Below are 18,049 nucleotides of genomic sequence, written 5' to 3' on the forward strand. Positions count from 1 at the left end.
TAAAAAAAAAATCAAAATTCGGCGCTGCCCGATCGGGCCGCCACAATGGCGGCCAACGCCACGCCACCGGCTAGCCCACGCTGAAAATTTGGCCGATTTCTCGCTCGCCTACTCCAATGGTTCGACTAGCCGGCATTGGAGATGCTCTTACCGTCGTTTTTAATTGTTGTGATGTGTCGGTAGAATTATTTAAAAGGATTTGATTAGTTAGTGTATTTAATTAATTTCCATGAGGAAAATGACGTCACAAAGTTATCGAATGAAAATTGATTTTAAGACAGCGGTGGAATGGCTACCTGCTAAACAGGTAGAAACTCATCAAATTATCAAAGAGAAATAAAATCAATTAATTAATTCCTCCAAAGAAAAGATAAAAAAGACAAAGCTGTTGCAGTGTTTAGAACTGAAGAGGAGTAGAGAGAGGGGAAAGCTAGAGAAATTATGGCCGATTGATTGAGGCGATTTCGATGCCCTTCTCCTTCTCAGAGTGTTGACAGCTTCAATTTGAAAGTAAATTAACCAATCAAAACTCAGCATTTCCTGCTAAAATTAGGGGAAAATGGAGGCGACTGGGGGAATGGTGGCTGGATCACACAAGAGGAATGAGCTAGTTAGAATTCGCCATGATTCTGATAGCGGGGTATGAAACTTTTATCCTAGGTCACACTGCATTTTGGTTCTAGTTGTTGAATTATTCTTTTTATTTTATTTTATAATTGTAATTTGGGTTTTGGATCTGAATTTTAGTAGCCTAGTAGTGAATTAGGCAGCTGAAGTTTGGATCTTGGAGTGGATTCAGAAAATGGTTTTAGATCTCTTTTGTTCCTTTTAGCTTTTTGATTGAATTAGGTTGAAGTAGTCTGCAAAATGCTGTGGTTAGATCTGTACGGAGTTGTTATTGGAATGGACTAGTGTTGTTTGTGGAATTTGGATTGGAGCTCAAGTTTACTTGATTGATGTTTCATACTCTTTAATTTGGTTTTAGTGTAAGATTTCTGCAGTATTTTGGATATTCATGTGATCTGCATTTACCATTACTTTATTTAATGCTCGGATCATGCATGGAAGGGATCTGATTCCATGGATTGATTTGGTTTCGATTGTGTTCTGATCATTGCAATGCTTGTCATATATGCAGTCAAAACCAGTGAAGAATCTGAATGGCCAGATATGCCAGATTTGTGGAGATACTGTTGGAGTGACTGCCACTGGGGATGTCTTTGTTGCTTGCAATGAGTGTGCGTTCCCAGTTTGTCGTGCTTGTTATGAGTATGAGCGCAAAGATGGGAATCAGGCTTGTCCGCAGTGTAAGACTCGTTACAAGAGACTCAAAGGTTAGTTGGCTTCGTATGATTTACATGAAGATTCTTGTTTCCTGATTTTCCTCTTAAATAGAGGCATATGGACTTATTTATTCTGTCATAGGGAGTCCGAGAGTTGATGGGGATGATGATGAGGATGAGGATGATGATTTGGAGAATGAGTTTAGTTATGCTCAAGGAAAGATGAAGGCCAGATCTCAGTGGCAGTCTGATGAGGTTGAGCTCTCTGCATCGTCTAGACATGAATCTCAGCAACCAATCCCTCTTCTTACTAATGGACAGCAAGTAAGTCAAGCAAACACGTTAATGATAAATACATGTATTAGAACATAATTTGAATCTAGTCACGTCCAAACTCCCACGCTCGGTTATACATCAAAAAATCAGATCAAAGTCACTCTCGTCAATCAGTCATAGTTGCTGTTATTTATCTACATCTGAATTAGATCATATGTGCTTTGCTCTTGCCTTGTAATGCATTTGGCATCAACTCTTATTTTGTGGACAAAGTGTAATTTGATTCTGTCATGTTGTTGATATTGATAGGTCTCTGGTGAGATTCCTCCTTCTATACAAGACACTCATTCTGTTAGAAGCACATCCGGTCCTTTGGGCCCTGGAGACCGTGTTCACTCCCTCCCTTATGTTGATCCACGACAGCCGGGTAATTACTTGTTAAAGATATTCGTTAATTATGTCATTCATCATATTGGTTTCATGCAAACAATTTACAATACTGTTGATTTCTGCAGTTCCTGTAAGAATTGTTGATCCTTCTAAAGACTTGAATTCTTACGGGCTTGGAAATGTTGACTGGAAGGAGAGGGTGGAAGGTTGGAAACTAAAACAGGAGAAAAACATGGTAAATATGAACAGCAGATACAGTGAAGGGAAAGGAGATATTGAAGGCACTGGATCAAATGGAGAAGAACTGCAAATGTAATTTTCTGTCTAGATCATAATTTTCCCTCCAGAAATTCTAGTAATTATCTTTCGTTTTGATTTGTACATCAGAAGGGATGCTAATAGTTTGTGTTGTTGACAGGGCTGATGATGCTCGCCTACCTATGAGCCGTGTGCAGCCTATTTCCTCTACTCATCTTACTCCCTACCGTGTTGTGATCATTCTTCGGTTAATTATCTTGGGGTTTTTCTTGCAATACCGTTGTACCCATCCGGTGAAAGATGCTTATCCTTTGTGGCTGACATCAGTTATCTGTGAAGTTTGGTTTGCCTTATCTTGGCTTCTTGACCAGTTTCCGAAATGGTATCCAGTTAGTCGAGAGACCTTCCTTGAAAGACTTGCATTGAGGTTAGTGAAAGGTTTTCAAGTTCAGTTCCATATGCTGAATCTTACATTATCCAGATCCTTTCCTAACTTTTCTCTTCTTTGTTCACAGGTACGACAGAGAGGGTGAGCCTTCTCAATTAGCACCTATCGATGTGTTTGTCAGTACTGTGGATCCCATGAAAGAGCCTCCTCTTGTGACTGCCAACACTGTCTTATCCATCCTGGCTGTGGACTACCCTGTTGATAAAGTATCATGCTATGTTTCTGACGATGGTGCTGCAATGCTTACTTTTGAAGCCCTCTCTGAGACAGCAGAGTTTGCCAAGAAATGGGTGCCTTTCTGCAAGAAGCATCATATTGAACCTAGGGCCCCTGAATTCTATTTTCAACAGAAGATAGATTACCTGAAGGACAAGATTCAACCTTCCTTTGTCAAAGAACGCAGAGCAATGAAGGTGAGTCAAGAGTCTCTTATTGTATCATATACTAAAACAGGGAACGAGTTGACAGTGGTTTTAATTGTATCTCTTAATATGTTTCTTGCAGAGAGAATACGAAGAATTTAAGGTCCGGATAAATGCTCTTGTTGCAAAGGCTCAAAAGATGCCGGAAGAAGGGTGGACAATGCAAGATGGCACTGCTTGGCCTGGGAACAACACACGGGATCACCCAGGAATGATTCAGGTACATTTTTTCCTCAACCATACGATGCATACTTTCCTGATTATCGTCTTGTAATTCTTTCCCATGCCTCTCATCAATAGGTCTTCCTGGGGCATAGCGGGGGCTTCGATACCGATGGAAATGAGCTGCCTCGATTGGTTTATGTTTCTCGTGAGAAGCGTCCTGGATTCCAGCATCACAAGAAAGCTGGAGCTATGAATGCTTTGGTAAGTGATTGGTAATTGTGTTGCTTGAAGAAGTGGGAACGGGCAATCTTTTCTTATTTTCTTCAACATTCTCTTGCCTCTAGTAATTGATAATGTTGTTCATGACCTATTGTTTACTTATGTGCTGCAGATTCGTGTCTCTGCTGTCCTCACAAATGGAGCATATATTTTGAACGTCGATTGTGATCACTACTTCAATAACAGCAAAGCTTGTAAAGAAGCCATGTGCTTCATGATGGATCCTGCATATGGAAGGAAGACTTGCTATGTTCAGTTTCCACAGCGTTTCGATGGCATCGACTTGCACGATAGATATGCTAACAGAAACATTGTCTTTTTCGATGTAAGTGCCCTTCAAATTAGAATCCCTTACTATTTGATTCCGTGATATCTATCTCATTTAAATGTTGTCTTAAATTTTCATCTCTGCAGATTAACTTGAAAGGGTTGGATGGCCTTCAAGGTCCTGTCTATGTGGGAACGGGGTGCTGCTTCAACAGACAGGCACTGTATGGCTATGACCCTGTCCTAACGGAAGAGGATCTGCAGCCAAACATTATTGTCAAGAGCTGTTGTGGCCCGAGGAAGAAGGGGAGGCATGCCAACAAGAAATACGTCGATAAGAAGAGAGCAGCTAAAAGGACTGAATCGACCATCCCTATCTTTAATATGGAGGACATAGAAGAGGGTGTAGAGGGTAGGTACTCATACTTGTCTTGTGTAAAAGTAGCACCAAACGGAAGATTTCTTAAATTGCAGAAATTGATGCAATTGCTTTCCTGACAGGATACGACGATGAGAAGTCACTTCTTATGTCCCAAAAGGGATTGGAGAAGCGCTTCGGTCAATCGCCCGTCTTCATTGCTGCCACCTTTATGGAAATGGGAGGCATACCGCCCTCGACAAACCCTGCAACTCTTTTGAAAGAAGCCATCCACGTCATTAGTTGTGGATACGAGGATAAAACCGAGTGGGGTAAAGAGGTATACTCTCATGCTTCATTTATGTTTCAATCTTATCTGTGGTTTTTTTGGTGTCTTAAAATGAAGTTAAACTCAGTTGAGCCTGCTGTTCACTGCAGATTGGGTGGATCTATGGTTCCGTCACAGAAGATATTTTGACTGGGTTTAAGATGCACGCACGTGGATGGATTTCCATTTACTGCATGCCTCCTCGTCCGGCATTCAAGGGTTCTGCTCCAATCAATCTGTCTGATCGTCTCAACCAAGTGCTTCGGTGGGCTCTAGGCTCCATTGAGATTATGCTTAGCAGACATTGCCCTATATGGTACGGCTACAATGGGAAACTGCAGCTCTTGGAGAGGCTCGCGTATATCAACACCATCGTGTACCCACTCACCTCGATCCCATTGCTCGCTTACTGTGTTCTTCCTGCCATATGTCTTCTTACTAACAAATTTATCATTCCTGAGGTCGGTAACGAACGCGATTATAATCTGTCTTTTTTGTCTGCAGATTCTTGTATGGGTGAATTTCTAACTCTGTCGATCAAATTTATATATCCTTTTTGCAGATAAGCAACTTTGCTAGCATGTGGTTTATTCTCCTCTTTGTCTCGATTTTCGCCACGGGCATACTGGAAATGAGGTGGAGCGGCGTCAGTGTCGAGGACTGGTGGAGAAACGAGCAGTTCTGGGTCATTGGAGGGACGTCAGCGCATCTCTTCGCTGTCTTCCAGGGTCTTCTGAAGGTGCTTGCTGGAATCGACACCAACTTCACGGTCACATCAAAGGCATCTGACGAGGACGGCGACTTCGCAGAGCTCTACGTGTTCAAGTGGACATCCCTCCTCATCCCCCCTACCACCGTCCTCATGTTCAACATAGTTGGGATCGTGGCCGGCGTATCATACGCCATCAACAGCGGGTACCAGTCGTGGGGCCCGCTCTTTGGGAAGCTCTTCTTCGCCATATGGGTGATTGTCCACTTGTATCCCTTCCTCAAGGGTCTTCTTGGGCGGCAGAACCGCACCCCGACCATCGTCATCGTCTGGTCGATCCTCCTCGCCTCCATCTTCTCGTTGCTGTGGGTCCGCATCGACCCTTTCACTTCTGAAGCGTCGAAGCGGGCAGCGCAAGGGCAATGTGGTGTTAACTGCTAAGGGACACTTATCCCCATGAAGTTCATTTTGTTAGAATCTTGAATGAATGGTTGCATGTGTGTATATATATATACTGAAGTCATGAAACCTAGAAACGACGTCGCTCGTGTACTCATCTTTTGGGGGAGTAAGCTAAGCTTTATTGTGTCAATCATTTATGTTAGGACTAGATTTTTGGCCAATTTCGTTTCAAACTATAATTATTTTTGTATACAGTGTTGTTTCAAGCAAGCATTGTATTTTATATTTATGGGATTATAAGTAACTTTAAACTTGTTTAATGCCTTGTAATTCCAATGCAGTTCATTTTAAGAGCTATGCATTTGTTAAATTTATTTCAAATTTTGCTCCCATTATTGTAGTATTATTCTTCTTCATCTTCTTCTATGTCTACCAAAATCTTCTTGCACGCCTCGTAGCACATGAAAGAGATGCCCTCTGTACAGGCCCTCGAGCCCTCTGTACAGCATCCTCCTCCCGCTCACGGCCCCGACCTGCATATGCCTACGAGCCACCCCACGAGGGAACATGGCGGAGCTGGAAATGGCGCCAGCTGCTGAGCCGATGAGGAGGGTCTCCATGTTGCCGATCTTTTCCTGCTTGAATATATTCCAGTAGCCTTTCCGCAGAGTGTCGTATGCCCAATAGTTGGTTGCTGCATACTCATCCTATGTAGAGCTCAGGTAAGCCGCCCTCTTCCAATATTTTAACGAAGGCGTTAAGCAAGCTGTTGTATGCTTCTCTCTGCGTAAAGGAAGCAGGGCGATGCGGGTAAAAAGGTAAAACTCGTATGGAAATGGATGTGATGGGTAGCTAGTCGTGAGATTTTACTTGTATAGTTAGTCAGGTCTTGACCAACTCGAGGGGGTACGTGATTAGAGTCGGACAGAACTCTTAGGAACGGATACGAACGTGTGTTCACACTAGAAGAGGTATGTAATAAGCAGTAAACTACAAAATTGAAGAATCAAGCAAAAACCTACAGATTTTCATCACAAACTTATTTCTCAAGTTCGCGGTGAATCTCATGTATTCACAATAGAACATAAAAAAACTCCATCAATATAAACACTAATCAACATATGATGCAACTCAGTTTCAAACACACACAAACAACACATTGATTCAATGTCAAATCAAATGACAAAACTATCCATCATACTTCAATAAAGAAACTAAATAAACACACAAACGCAATCAACACTACCAAATATCACCCTTCCATTCCAACCTTATACCTCAATGGCTTTGCTATGTGCAATGCTAATCACATTGACAAGATTGCCCCTAAAGAGCCATTTCCACCCCTCAATATGCATAACATTTTGGAATACTAGAATTCCCACTGCTTCCAACCATCAAATGAGTCCTGATTGTCTCCAACGGCGCGACAACCGTCCCAGAGACAGCCCCCGCGATCCCCCCACTGATCAACCTCCTCAAAGAGGGGTAAGAAACCTTAATCTTAATATTAATATTAATATTATTATTATTATTATTATTATTATTATATAAATCTAATTTGTCCGCTATCAATAGCCTATGTTATGATGATAATTGATAACAAGTAGTAAATGTGAATTTGAATAAGTAGAAGATAAATGTTTTAAAAATATGATTAATACATAGTCTATTGTTTCTCTACAAATATGTCATATATTTATCTGTCAGAATATCCTAGTATATTTATTAAAGAGTCACAGCATCTAATATTGTTGATTTGTTTCCTTTTTTTAGTCAAGTCTAATTATGTTGATTTTTGTAATTTTTTCATAATAATTTTACGTACGTAATATATTTTGGTAAGTCCTTAATTTTGTACTGCAAGTGAAATTTGGGATGTGATTACATAAAAAAAAAAGACAAAATAATGTTTGATATACAATAGTCGATATAATAATTGGCTCTCTGCTATTATAATCTAGGTCAAAAGTCAAAACAGCTTCGCCATTTCACTTTTAATTTGTCAAAAAGCTCGAATTCTGAGTTCAAAAATAAAATTAAAAATTTTAATAATTCTTGATATTATTGTTTCCTTAATTGATTCAAATTACATTTTAATATTTCATCAAAACTTATATTACCGACATACCGTATTCACGTTTAAATCCAAATTCGCCATATGTAAGTTCACTGCTATATACCACTCGTAATTGCATTTGAATCTGGAGATTCTATGCTTCTAAGCACCTTTTCTGAAAATTAAACATAATTGAAGCGTCCAAATTTAAGAGATATATTTGACATATTAAATTTAATTATTTGGATTAAGATAGTTTAAGATAAGCACTTATTATGTAGATTTTACTCTCCATTCAAAATTTCAAATTCATTTCATGGTAATTTTGAATTCAATATTTGGATTATATTATTAAGTTTTTGTCGATATTTAGTATAAATGAAATAATACACCTTCTACTTGTAGTCGTGAAATTATTTTATATTTCTTTTAATTCTCTATATTGTGATTTTGAAAGCAACATGTAAAGCGAAACTAGAGATGCAGTTCAGCCCGAATTCAATGGGCTGATTCGATTAGTCCGCCAAAATTAGAGGTTATGGCTAAAATTACTGGCGGGTTAAGCTGTACAAAAATACTAGTATTCAATTCGTCCTATAAAAATAGTCTTTATTTTATATTTGGGGTCGTCCCATAAAAATAGTCATCTTTCATTTTTTGCAAGTTATTCTCTCTTATGATGTGGGTTCATACTTTGATCACTTTTTCTTATTTCATCTCTCTCTTACTTAACCAATTTTGTATTAGAACTCTTGTCGTGATAAATCATTTCTCCACATTTTCTTTATTTCTCTCTGGAAAATATATGTCCTTATAATTGGGTCAAACCAAAATGAAAAAATATAATTCGAAGTTTTTTACATAAATAAGTGCTTAAAAATAATGTACTATTGCTATATTTTCTTATGAATTTGATACTTTTGCTTATATCTGATATGCTCACACTTTCTTTTTAATTTGTTTCACAAAAAATATCACATTTTATCTTTTGTAAAAGTTCCCGACTCATATTAATATATAAATTATATTTTCTTCCCCACTTGACACACAAAATATCTCTTGAAATCTCTTATTATTATTATCAAAGTGGCATCTATTTATGTGACAGCATGAGTAATACTCCAATAAAATAGCGTGGAAAAAGAGAGAAGCCTTCACGCAAGTACAAAATTTGCGGCCAATTCTTCATGATCTTTGATCAAAATTTATTCGATTAATGTATCCACTTTATCGGCCATATCACGATGAGTGTTTTGATGTAGCAAGGACAATTTTAGTTGAGTAATGATGACACTTTTTTAGGGGCGTGACAATAGTCCTTCTTCGCTTCTTTTTTTTTGGTAAAAATTTGCACTTCTTAATAAATCAAAATTGTCGAGTTTTATTCTACCAAATATTTTTTGTCAAGTTTACTGTTTGCATCAATTTTTTCTCTTATTATGGTCGACAATGCCCATGCATCATTTGACGAATTCCTTAATAAAATCACCAAAATTGGATGCAAATTCGACTCAATTTCTGTTAGATACTACTTCCTCTCTGTTCTACAGTAATAAAGTCATTTTGTCATTTTAGTACGTTCCATAGTAATAGTCATTTCTCTTTTTAGTAAAAGTCAACACATATTTCCAAATCTACTTTACTCTCTCTTACTTTATTCTCTCTTCGATACATTGCTACTAATTGTATGGTATACTCCCTCCGTCCCCTATTAAGAGTCACACTTGTATTTCTGCACTCGTTTTGTAAAAATAATAATAAATAGTTAAAGTCGATAAATAGTAAAATAAGATAGAGAATAAGGTAGAGAAGAGTCTTCTTTACATTATTCTCTCTCTTATTTTACCATTTTTCCACTTTAACTATTTATTATTATTTTTACAAAACGAGTGTAGAAATGCAAGAGTAACTCTTAATCGGAGACAGAGAGTATTATTGAAGATACAATTTGGTTTAATTGTAAGCATAATTTCGCGGGATAGTTGACTTGTTATAGGGATATGGATTAATTACGATACAGTTAAGGAAATAAATACCACGATCCACGTGCTTATAGCAATTAAAATTCTAACCTGTAGGGATCGAAAAGTGTCGATCTAAGAGAGTAAGATTCGTATATAAGATGCGATTAAATGTTAACTAAGTCTGTTTAGCAAGAATAAGGAGAAATCTGTGAGCTCAAAAGACTTGATTGTATCTGTAATCAGAAAAATATATATATACATACAGGTTTAAATAAGTGTTTAATTGATTATTTAGTTCTTAATATATATACTATCTTTTTAATGTAAACTAATATGATTGAGTATATACTAGTATTAGTCATATATTTTGATAGATAAAGTTATTCCTTTCCTCAGATATTAATTATTACAAGTTGACCTGATTTAAGTTTTAAGAGAGATAAAAAAATAATAGAAATAAAGTTAATAGAACATATGTCCTACTTTTTTCGTTTCACAGTAATAGATGCATTTTATTTTGTACACTTATTTTAAAAAAATAATTATAAATAGTTAAAATGGAGAAAATATAAAGTAAGAGAGAAAATATTGTAGATAAGACTCTTCTCTACATTATTTTCTCTCTCTCCACTTTAACTATTTAATATCATTTTCTCAAAACGAATGCAAAAAATGAAATGTCTCTATTACTGTGGAACGGAGTGAGTACTATATAGTTCTATAATAAAATATAAATAGATAAAATTAGTGTAATATGAGATCTATTATAAAAAGTAGTGTAAAGTGAATAACAAGTATTGATCGACGGACAAAAAAGAAAATTACTGATATATAATGGCGGAAGAAGGAGTACTAATGTACTGTAATTTTTAATAATTATTTACAAGGATTCACCGGTCCCTTAAATCATAAATTTGGCCGATTCTAGTATTATTTTATAAATTTTAAAATTGGTCTAAACTATCACAAACTATACATTATGTTTGTTATTTCTCGCAATAGGTTAATTACCATATTCGACTAACGTACATGACTTTTATATCCTACTTGTCATAACTAAATCAACATAGCATTATATGTGACTTTTTATTCTACTTGTCGTGCACCTAAAAAGTGATACTCCCTCCGTTCCATAGTAATAGAGGTGTTTCTTTTCGGTACGGAGATTAAAAAAAAATGTGTTAGGTGAGTTAAGTGAAGGGAGAATAAAGTGAAAAATGAAAAAGGTAGAGAGACGAAGAGAGAGAAAAGTAAGGGAGTAAAGTATGTGTGCAAAAATGTGTTGACTTTTACTAAAAAGATAAATGACTATATTACTATAAAACGTACCAAAATGACAAAATGACTCTATTACTATAGAACGAAGGGAGTATAAAATATCATAAACATTTTATAATTGCATATATACATAAGTTGTTGCTGAAAATATCTTATTCGAGTCTATATAGGAAATTACAAACGAAAAGTAAATATTGTGATATTTAAGGCCAATTTTAAAGTTGATTTCATTTTGAGAGAGTAAATTAGATTTATAAATAATTTTATATCAACGCATACACGAACACATTTATAAATCTGATCCCAGCCCAAAATTCCATGCCTAAAATTACGAATACCCAAAATAAGTTTCAAAGCAATGCCACCCACAAAACGGAAACAATTACTCAGTTACTTAATTCAATAATCGAACTAGCAAACTGCAAATAGAAATAGAACAAATTTGGGAATATGAAACAAAATGGTGAAAATTACATGAAATCAGGGGGGAAATTTTTGTGCCAGTAAATGTTACATATAAATGTGGGTGTAGAAAAGAAAGAAAAATAAGGGAAATTCAAGCAAAATTTACCAGATTGGATCATGCCTTGAATCCCCAAATTTCTTCCTCATCACATTTATTGCAACAAAGCCTCTGCTAATCAGTAAACCTAATTTACATAAAATCCCCAATTCAAGCCTGCGAATCTCCCTTCTTCCCATTCCCATCTCCTTCTCTCTCCGTTATCAGCTTCGCCGCTTCCTCATCCGCCGCCGCCGGCTTCTTCTGCGCCTCCTTCGCCTTCAGCGCCTGCAATTTCGAGTGATTGTAGTAGGCGACGCCGATAAACGCCAATCCATAGCCGATCAGATTCACCGGCGTCACGGTATCCTTAATCACCGACCACGAGAATGCGATCAGCAGCCAATCCTTGACGACTCCGGCGACATTCATGGTCAATGCGGAGGTCTTCCCGACGAGGAGGAACACGGCGAGATTCAGCGCGAAGGCGCAGAGGCAATTGGTGCCGAAGATGAGGAAATCGAAGTGGAACGCGGCGGTTTGCTGCCTCAGCAAGGGGAATTCGACGATTAGCCACGGGATCGAGAGGAAGAGGAAGCAGCTGGGGGCGACGTAGTAGAGAGACGTGATTGGGTTGAGATTGATTCCTTTGGAGGTGAGGAGGATTTGGATCATCACCAGCCGCGTCGCCTCGAACACAACGGCGCCTAATTGGAGGAACACTCCCCAGGAATCGTACTTCGCCTCGCCGTAGGCGGCGATTGCGACGCCGACGGAGATGGCGAGCATGTTGGACATGGTGGTGGACTTGTAGGCGTCCTTTTTGAGGAGGATTCCGATGGAGTAGACGGCGACGGGCATTAGCGCTTTGAGCATCTGGATGAAGGAGACGGAGAGGTAGATGTAGGCGGAATTGGAGAGCCAGAGGGAGAGGGAGTAGAGGGCGCCGATTGGGACGACGGAGGAGAGGTAGACGCGGCGGGAGAGGGCGGCGGGCTCGACTAAGCGGAAGACGCGGACGGCGGCGAAGGCGAGGGAGGAGCAGAAGGCCATGTGGATCATGGTGAGGGAGATGGGGAAGGGCCAATTGTACAACTTCCGATCCAGGATGTACTTGTTGTAGACGATGACGGTAAAGGAGAGGAAGATCCAGATCGCCACATACATGTAGGAGAGCATGATCTTCTTCACCACGCCGTCGGAGAGCGCACCGCCTTTCCCCATTGCTTCCGGCGGCGGCGGCGGTGGTGGTCGAGATTTGGGGGATAAATTTCTAGAGAGAGAGTGTGAGAGTAGGTCAGCTCAGATTCGAATGGGTTTTTCAAATTGGGTTCAAATTAGGGATTTTTAGAAGAGTTTTCAGGGGTATATTTGGGATTTCATTAGGAGAGAGATCTATATCTATATTTTATACTATATCAAACAAAATTTTGTTTTATTTTTATGGAGAATATGGTTTATAGCTGTGTAAATTGGTTTTTCCAAATCTATTAAATAAAGGGTTTTAATAAATTAAAAGGGACAAAGGAAATTTGGATTGAAAATTGGGTTTTGGTGAGTTGGGATGGGATTTCCGTTGACAATTACTAAATTTTATCGTCAACCGTTAAAGGACTTTTTTTTTCATAATAATGTTACATTAATTAATTTTTGACAATTATTAAGACGTGAACAGAATATGCAGTCTCTTTTTTGAAATAAAATAAGAATAAATATGATCTAGATGTGGGTATGGTAAAGGTGTGGGCCTATTGAAATTTCAGTAGAATCACATCCCATAAAATTAATGAAATCGTTGTTTTCTCTATTTTCCATTGATCTTATTTTTGTAGATAGTTTTATATACTAGTAGAATGCAATTGTTGTTAATAAAAAAGTAGTAAAAGGAGATGAGGAAGTAGGATTTTCATGGGAAGGATTCACATGGTTGATGACAACAAAAATCAATTAAAAAATAGGATTCACATGGCTTGGCACATATGAAGTGAATTGAAGACAAAAAAGCAATTTAAGAGAGTTTGCAGTTGCGTAATGTGTAGTGTAGTATGAATTTCTGCAGATGTTAAGGTTTGCCAGCCATCATGCACTTATTATTTTCATTTCCAACACCATTTTATTCTACATTTTTATTTACCAAAATACACCAATCTCGTAAATCGTAATTGTTGTGTTTATATGTTTTACTATTAACTCTTAAACTAATTAAATTGGGCTTCATCGTCACTTATACATTTTACATATATTCTTCTTTTTATTGTTAAAGTCGTCGAATATGATTTTAAGTACAGTATAAGATTATTGAAGAAGGATTACCAAGGCCCACAATTTTTGAAAGATTATGGAAATAATATGAAATTGAGCTCGTTAATTTGACTTGAAAAATCATGCATGCATAGGGAGACAAATAGAATCGTTGAAAAGAGTTGAAAGATGATTTTTATTATTGCTTATATGGTTATTAGAACTATAGATTCATTTTATCTACTATAAAAAATAAATAAAGTAGGTTTTCCAGTAGCTGGCATTAGGAAATTAACCAATTGAGAGAGGGACAGAAAAGGGGTGGTTGAAATAGGCCATATAAAATTAAAATGGTTGTCAGTTTCTTTTTAACTACTTTGACCACTTATTTTAAAACTTTATTAAATGAAAATAAAAAAGGTTGTAGAACCATTATTGTCCATGACTAATCACTATATTTTTAAATTGATTTCACTTTCTTTGGACACTACTTCAGACAATAATTTGCAAGGGGAGAAAGAAACAAATAGCTTGTTCTGGGAATTAGGTTTATTATCAAATAAGTTGAAATTGCTCTATCAAAATAACATTTCATATTATTTTTATCAATCTATCTCATCTCATGTGATCAATTAACCATCAAATGTTAGGCATAGATGCACGTAATGTCTTAATTAAGTTATTAATTCTTTCCAATACATTTAAGGATTGGAATAGTATATTAAAACTCCCTGTCACTACCACTTTGGTGGATGCTAATTAATAAAATTTGACCTCTTATCCTCTTCCCCCATTTGCCCGCTCAAAGATTAAGTCCAAATGGAATTTGTCTAACTTGTAATGAATTTACTTTGAAAACATCAAAGTCTACTTTTATTCATTTCTTCATTGTGTGTCAAAGAATAAGTAAAAAGTGAAAAAAGTTTGATGTCCATTAAAATAAATGGTTTAGGACAGCTATATAAATTCCAAACCATATAAAAAAAGGCTAATCACATTAAATTAGCCATATACAATTGGCTCAATTTATCAAATTACTCTATTTCAACATACAATGTCTTCTAGGCATTTATAAAAATACAATTAAATATAACATCCAAGCGTTTGTAGTCCAACGGTTAGGATAATTGCCTTCCAAGCAATAGACCCGGGTTCGACTCCCGGCAAACGCATAATTATGATTAGCAAAGTTTTTTGCCTTAATTTCATGATTTACAAATCAAACTTTTAGTATTCTTCACAATGTAGTCAAATAATTCACTTGGTATAGCATCCATCATACTGTATAGTGATCTCGTCGGGCGACCCTCCACCGGAAACCCTAAAGCACCCGAGCTCGGCCGAGGAAGACGGCAACGACAAGCAAACCTCAGTCGGCCTTGCCAAGGGCACCTCCATCAACGGCTCGTCACCATTGAGAAAAACTTGCACTACTTTCCTCATCTTAGGCCTCTCCATTTGATTAGGGTTCAAACAAGCCAACCCCACAACCAAACTCCTCCTCACTTGCTCCTCGTCACACCGGCCCCTCAATGCCTGATCCACGCACGAGATCAACGCGCCCTTCTCGTGCAAACTCCACACAGAATCCACCAAACTAAACTCCTCCATCACACCCCTCGACCTCCTCCCGCACACCACCTCAAGCACCACCATCCCGAAGCTGTAGACGTCCGACTCAGGGGTGGCCCGGCCAGTGTAGCTGACCTCGGGTGCCAAATAGCCTATCGTTCCAGCAACCATGGTCGTCACAAAAGCATCGTCTCCGAGCAACCTTGCTAGGCCAAAGTCACCTAGATGAGCATTGTAGTTGGAATCAAGCATCACATTGTTCGGCTTCACATCTCTATGGACTACAAGATTGTCACACTCCTCGTGAAGGTACAACAAAACAGAGGCAAGCCCTGATAGAATCTTGAACCTACTTTCCCAATTTAGAAACTCTTTGCCTATGTAACGGTCCAGGCTCCCGTTTGGCATGTATTCGTACACGAGTAGTAGCTGTTTCCGGTCATGGCACCACCCTAGTAGCTGCACCAGATTCTTATGCCTCAAACGCCCTATCGTGCAAATCTCCGCTAAGTACTCCTTCTCACCTGCAACAGTAGCAGACGAAACAACGGATCTTCACGATCGATGACAATCAATAACCACTATAAATAGTAACATAACAAATTCAGGAGAACAACTACCTTGGCTTGAAGTTGCATTGATTTTTTTGACAGCAATGGTAGAATCAGGCAAAACGCCTTTGTAAACACTTCCGAATCCGCCTATTCCAAGCAGATTTTCTTTGCTAAAGCCGCGTGTAGCCTTTTCCAGCTGCTTGTATGTGAAGAACTTAGGAACATTGGCTGCATTCTTGGCCAAGTTTTCAATGTCTCTCCACCCCTCGCGCCTCGCCTTACGTCTCCTCCTAGCAGCAGCCAAGATCAGGATAGCAGCAAGTGCTAGCACCACAAGAGTTGGGATTAGAATGTGCAATACTGTTGTAGGCTTGTTACCACCAATTCCCTGATTCAGGGAGTCCTCTGGCAATGCATACAAAGTGAAATTCCAATCAAGAATCTGGTGAGTTTCGGATATATGGCCGGTTGAGCCGGTGAAGCCCACGTAGGCTTGCTGTGGAACGGTGTCTTCCATGGCGATCTTATGCTTCAAGAAGCTCACCATAGGTTCGTTTGCATACGCCACGTGTACTTGAAGCATTTTTTTGAGGCCATCGTATTCGATCTTGATTCTAATGTTTCTCCCACTTTTAAGATCAATCCCTACATCATTTAGGCTTCTTACAGCCACCGGATGCTCGACATCAGTGGTGTCGATGGCGATGTGGTTCTTGTCTATGTCTCGAGGGTTCTTGTAGGTGTCGAACTCCACAGCTAGTTGTCGTAAAAACCCTGAACTTGCCAAAAAAAGGTAGTAGTAGTAAACATTTTGTGAGAGAAGAGAACAAAAAATGGCCTAACTAATTAACTAACCTTCTGTTGAAGGATCCATGAGGCCTATGTAGGAGCCGTAGCTATCCGGTGGCGATGGCTTGTCATCTTGTGCGATGATGAACGCCATCCCATCACCGGATACATTTGAACCCGACGTGATTCTGATGGTGAAGGTGGTGGAGAAGGACGACGGCCATGCAAGAATAGGGTAACGGAATAGAACCCGTCCCACAAGGCTCGTCTCTTGCGCCTCGTCCGGGGTGATGGTTAGGCTTCCATTGGCACAAGTTACTGATCCCAAACATATCAAGTTGCTTCTGTTTTCACAACTTGACGAATCAAACGATGGGAAGGTGAAGTTTTGGGATCCCACTAAGATACAAGAAAGTAGATGGATTAGCAAAACGAGAAGTGGAATTAACACCATTGTTAATTATGAGTTAATTTGTGACAAGATTGTGTTGATAAATAGAAGGCAGAACCTAATTATCATCTTATTAGTGGAAGGTAATGGCGTCGTCTACCTATAAGTAGGATTAGTGTAGTCAAACTCTTGTTACTATGTAAGATTCTTGAATCTCGTTTGCTTATGTTTTCCACACATGAAAACAAGAATAGGAATTCACTAAATTTGGACACAATCAAATCTTGAGATCCATAGTTACCCTCTCAAGTTAACAAAATTGCAATCAAAGCACATGATATAAAATAGCCGTCGCTGTAAATTCTTATCAAATTCCCACATATAAAAGTTTAAATGTTTCGAGCATAATATGTAACACCCAATATATGCTTAGATGAAATTTATTATTTCAATAAGGAAATATCTGGATTGTGATATATAGATAAATATTTTGAATTAAAACTGATCATTGTTAATGGAGATTGAGCTTTATTTTAAATATAAATATATGAAGCCTTTAGTATTAAGAGTTTGTATTAGTGTATAAAATATTTTGCAAAGAGAACTAAAATGATTTTAGATGATGTAATTAATTAGAAACAGAACTCCTAAATTGCTTGAATTTAATACATACTTCTTGTATACTCCATAAAAGTGTCGATTAGTTTTAGTGGAGTTAAGGAATTGTTTAGTTTTCAACTTATTCTTCAAATAGAATGAATAGTCTAGAAGGTGGATAATATCCTAGTACTATTATGAAAACAAATTGAATCACACGTCAATAAATATGGAATAATCTAGAGAAAAATATATAACCATGTGTAGTAACATATAACTAGACACTTGTCTTTCTTCCTAATGACATAATCAAATAATGAACTGATGCCCAATATATATTCTTTCCATCACCATATTCGAAAGGAAGGAGAATCGGCCTCCATATCTCACACACCGGCAAGTAGGCTCCTTAATTCCAAGGTTAAGGCCGTTTTCCAGTTAATCGAGCAACATATCACGAATATGGTACTCCCTCTGTTTCTTCATAATTGAGTCATTTTACCATTTCGGGAAGTTT

At 38.0% G+C, this 18,049-nt stretch overlaps 2 protein-coding genes, 1 non-coding gene and 1 pseudogene across 3 annotated transcripts; 2 read left to right on the plus strand and 2 right to left on the minus strand.

Moving 5' to 3' along the window:
- Positions 1 to 377: 377 nt before the first annotated feature.
- On the plus strand, positions 378 to 5,905 carry LOC125198691 (cellulose synthase A catalytic subunit 1 [UDP-forming]-like). The gene is made up of 14 exons (XM_048096999.2): positions 378 to 640; positions 1,139 to 1,334; positions 1,426 to 1,607; positions 1,869 to 1,986; positions 2,075 to 2,261; positions 2,368 to 2,634; positions 2,723 to 3,068; positions 3,160 to 3,297; positions 3,378 to 3,503; positions 3,634 to 3,846; positions 3,936 to 4,200; positions 4,290 to 4,486; positions 4,585 to 4,935; positions 5,037 to 5,905. Exons 1-14 carry the CDS (start codon positions 560 to 562, stop codon positions 5,622 to 5,624), a joined length of 3,255 nt encoding a protein of 1,084 aa, XP_047952956.2. The 5' UTR covers positions 378 to 559; the 3' UTR covers positions 5,625 to 5,905.
- Positions 5,906 to 11,312: 5,407 nt separating this feature from the next.
- Positions 11,313 to 12,712, minus strand: LOC125215575 (putative sugar phosphate/phosphate translocator At2g25520 pseudogene; annotated as a pseudogene).
- Positions 12,713 to 14,729: 2,017 nt separating this feature from the next.
- TRNAG-UCC (transfer RNA glycine (anticodon UCC)) lies at positions 14,730 to 14,801 on the plus strand. Its single transcript has one exon. It is a non-coding gene; the product is annotated as a tRNA-Gly (tRNA).
- A 71-nt stretch (positions 14,802 to 14,872) lies between these two features.
- Positions 14,873 to 16,998, minus strand: LOC125210220 (putative L-type lectin-domain containing receptor kinase S.5). Its single transcript, XM_089066756.1, has 3 exons — positions 16,607 to 16,998; positions 15,822 to 16,534; positions 14,873 to 15,725 (listed from the first exon to the last, which is right to left on the minus strand). Exons 1-3 carry the CDS (start codon positions 16,996 to 16,998, stop codon positions 14,887 to 14,889), a joined length of 1,944 nt encoding a protein of 647 aa, XP_088922882.1. The 3' UTR covers positions 14,873 to 14,886.
- Between the last annotated feature and the right edge of the window lie 1,051 nt (positions 16,999 to 18,049).

Source organism: Salvia hispanica, chromosome 3, assembly GCF_029641045.1.
Source record: "Salvia hispanica isolate PSC_SH4W2 chromosome 3, Shi_PSC_v1, whole genome shotgun sequence".
NCBI lineage: Eukaryota > Viridiplantae > Streptophyta > Magnoliopsida > Lamiales > Lamiaceae > Salvia > Salvia hispanica.

Excerpts from the sequence above, each read along its gene's own strand:
- LOC125210220 (XM_089066756.1), bottom strand. The coding sequence starts at position 16,998 with ATGGTGTTAATTCCACTTCTCGTTTTGCTAATCCATCTACTTTCTTGT. Across the intron at positions 16,535-16,606 it reads GATCCTTCAACAGAAGGTTA|TTCAGGGTTTTTACGACAAC; the intron begins GTTAATTAGTTA and ends TTTTTTGGCAAG. Across the intron at positions 15,726-15,821 it reads CAATGCAACTTCAAGCCAAG|GTGAGAAGGAGTACTTAGCG; the intron begins GTAGTTGTTCTC and ends CTACTGTTGCAG.
- LOC125198691 (XM_048096999.2), top strand. The coding sequence starts at position 560 with ATGGAGGCGACTGGGGGAATGGTGGCTGGATCACACAAGAGGAATGAG. Across the intron at positions 1,608-1,868 it reads TTCTTACTAATGGACAGCAA|GTCTCTGGTGAGATTCCTCC; the intron begins GTAAGTCAAGCA and ends TGATATTGATAG. Across the intron at positions 3,504-3,633 it reads CTGGAGCTATGAATGCTTTG|ATTCGTGTCTCTGCTGTCCT; the intron begins GTAAGTGATTGG and ends TATGTGCTGCAG.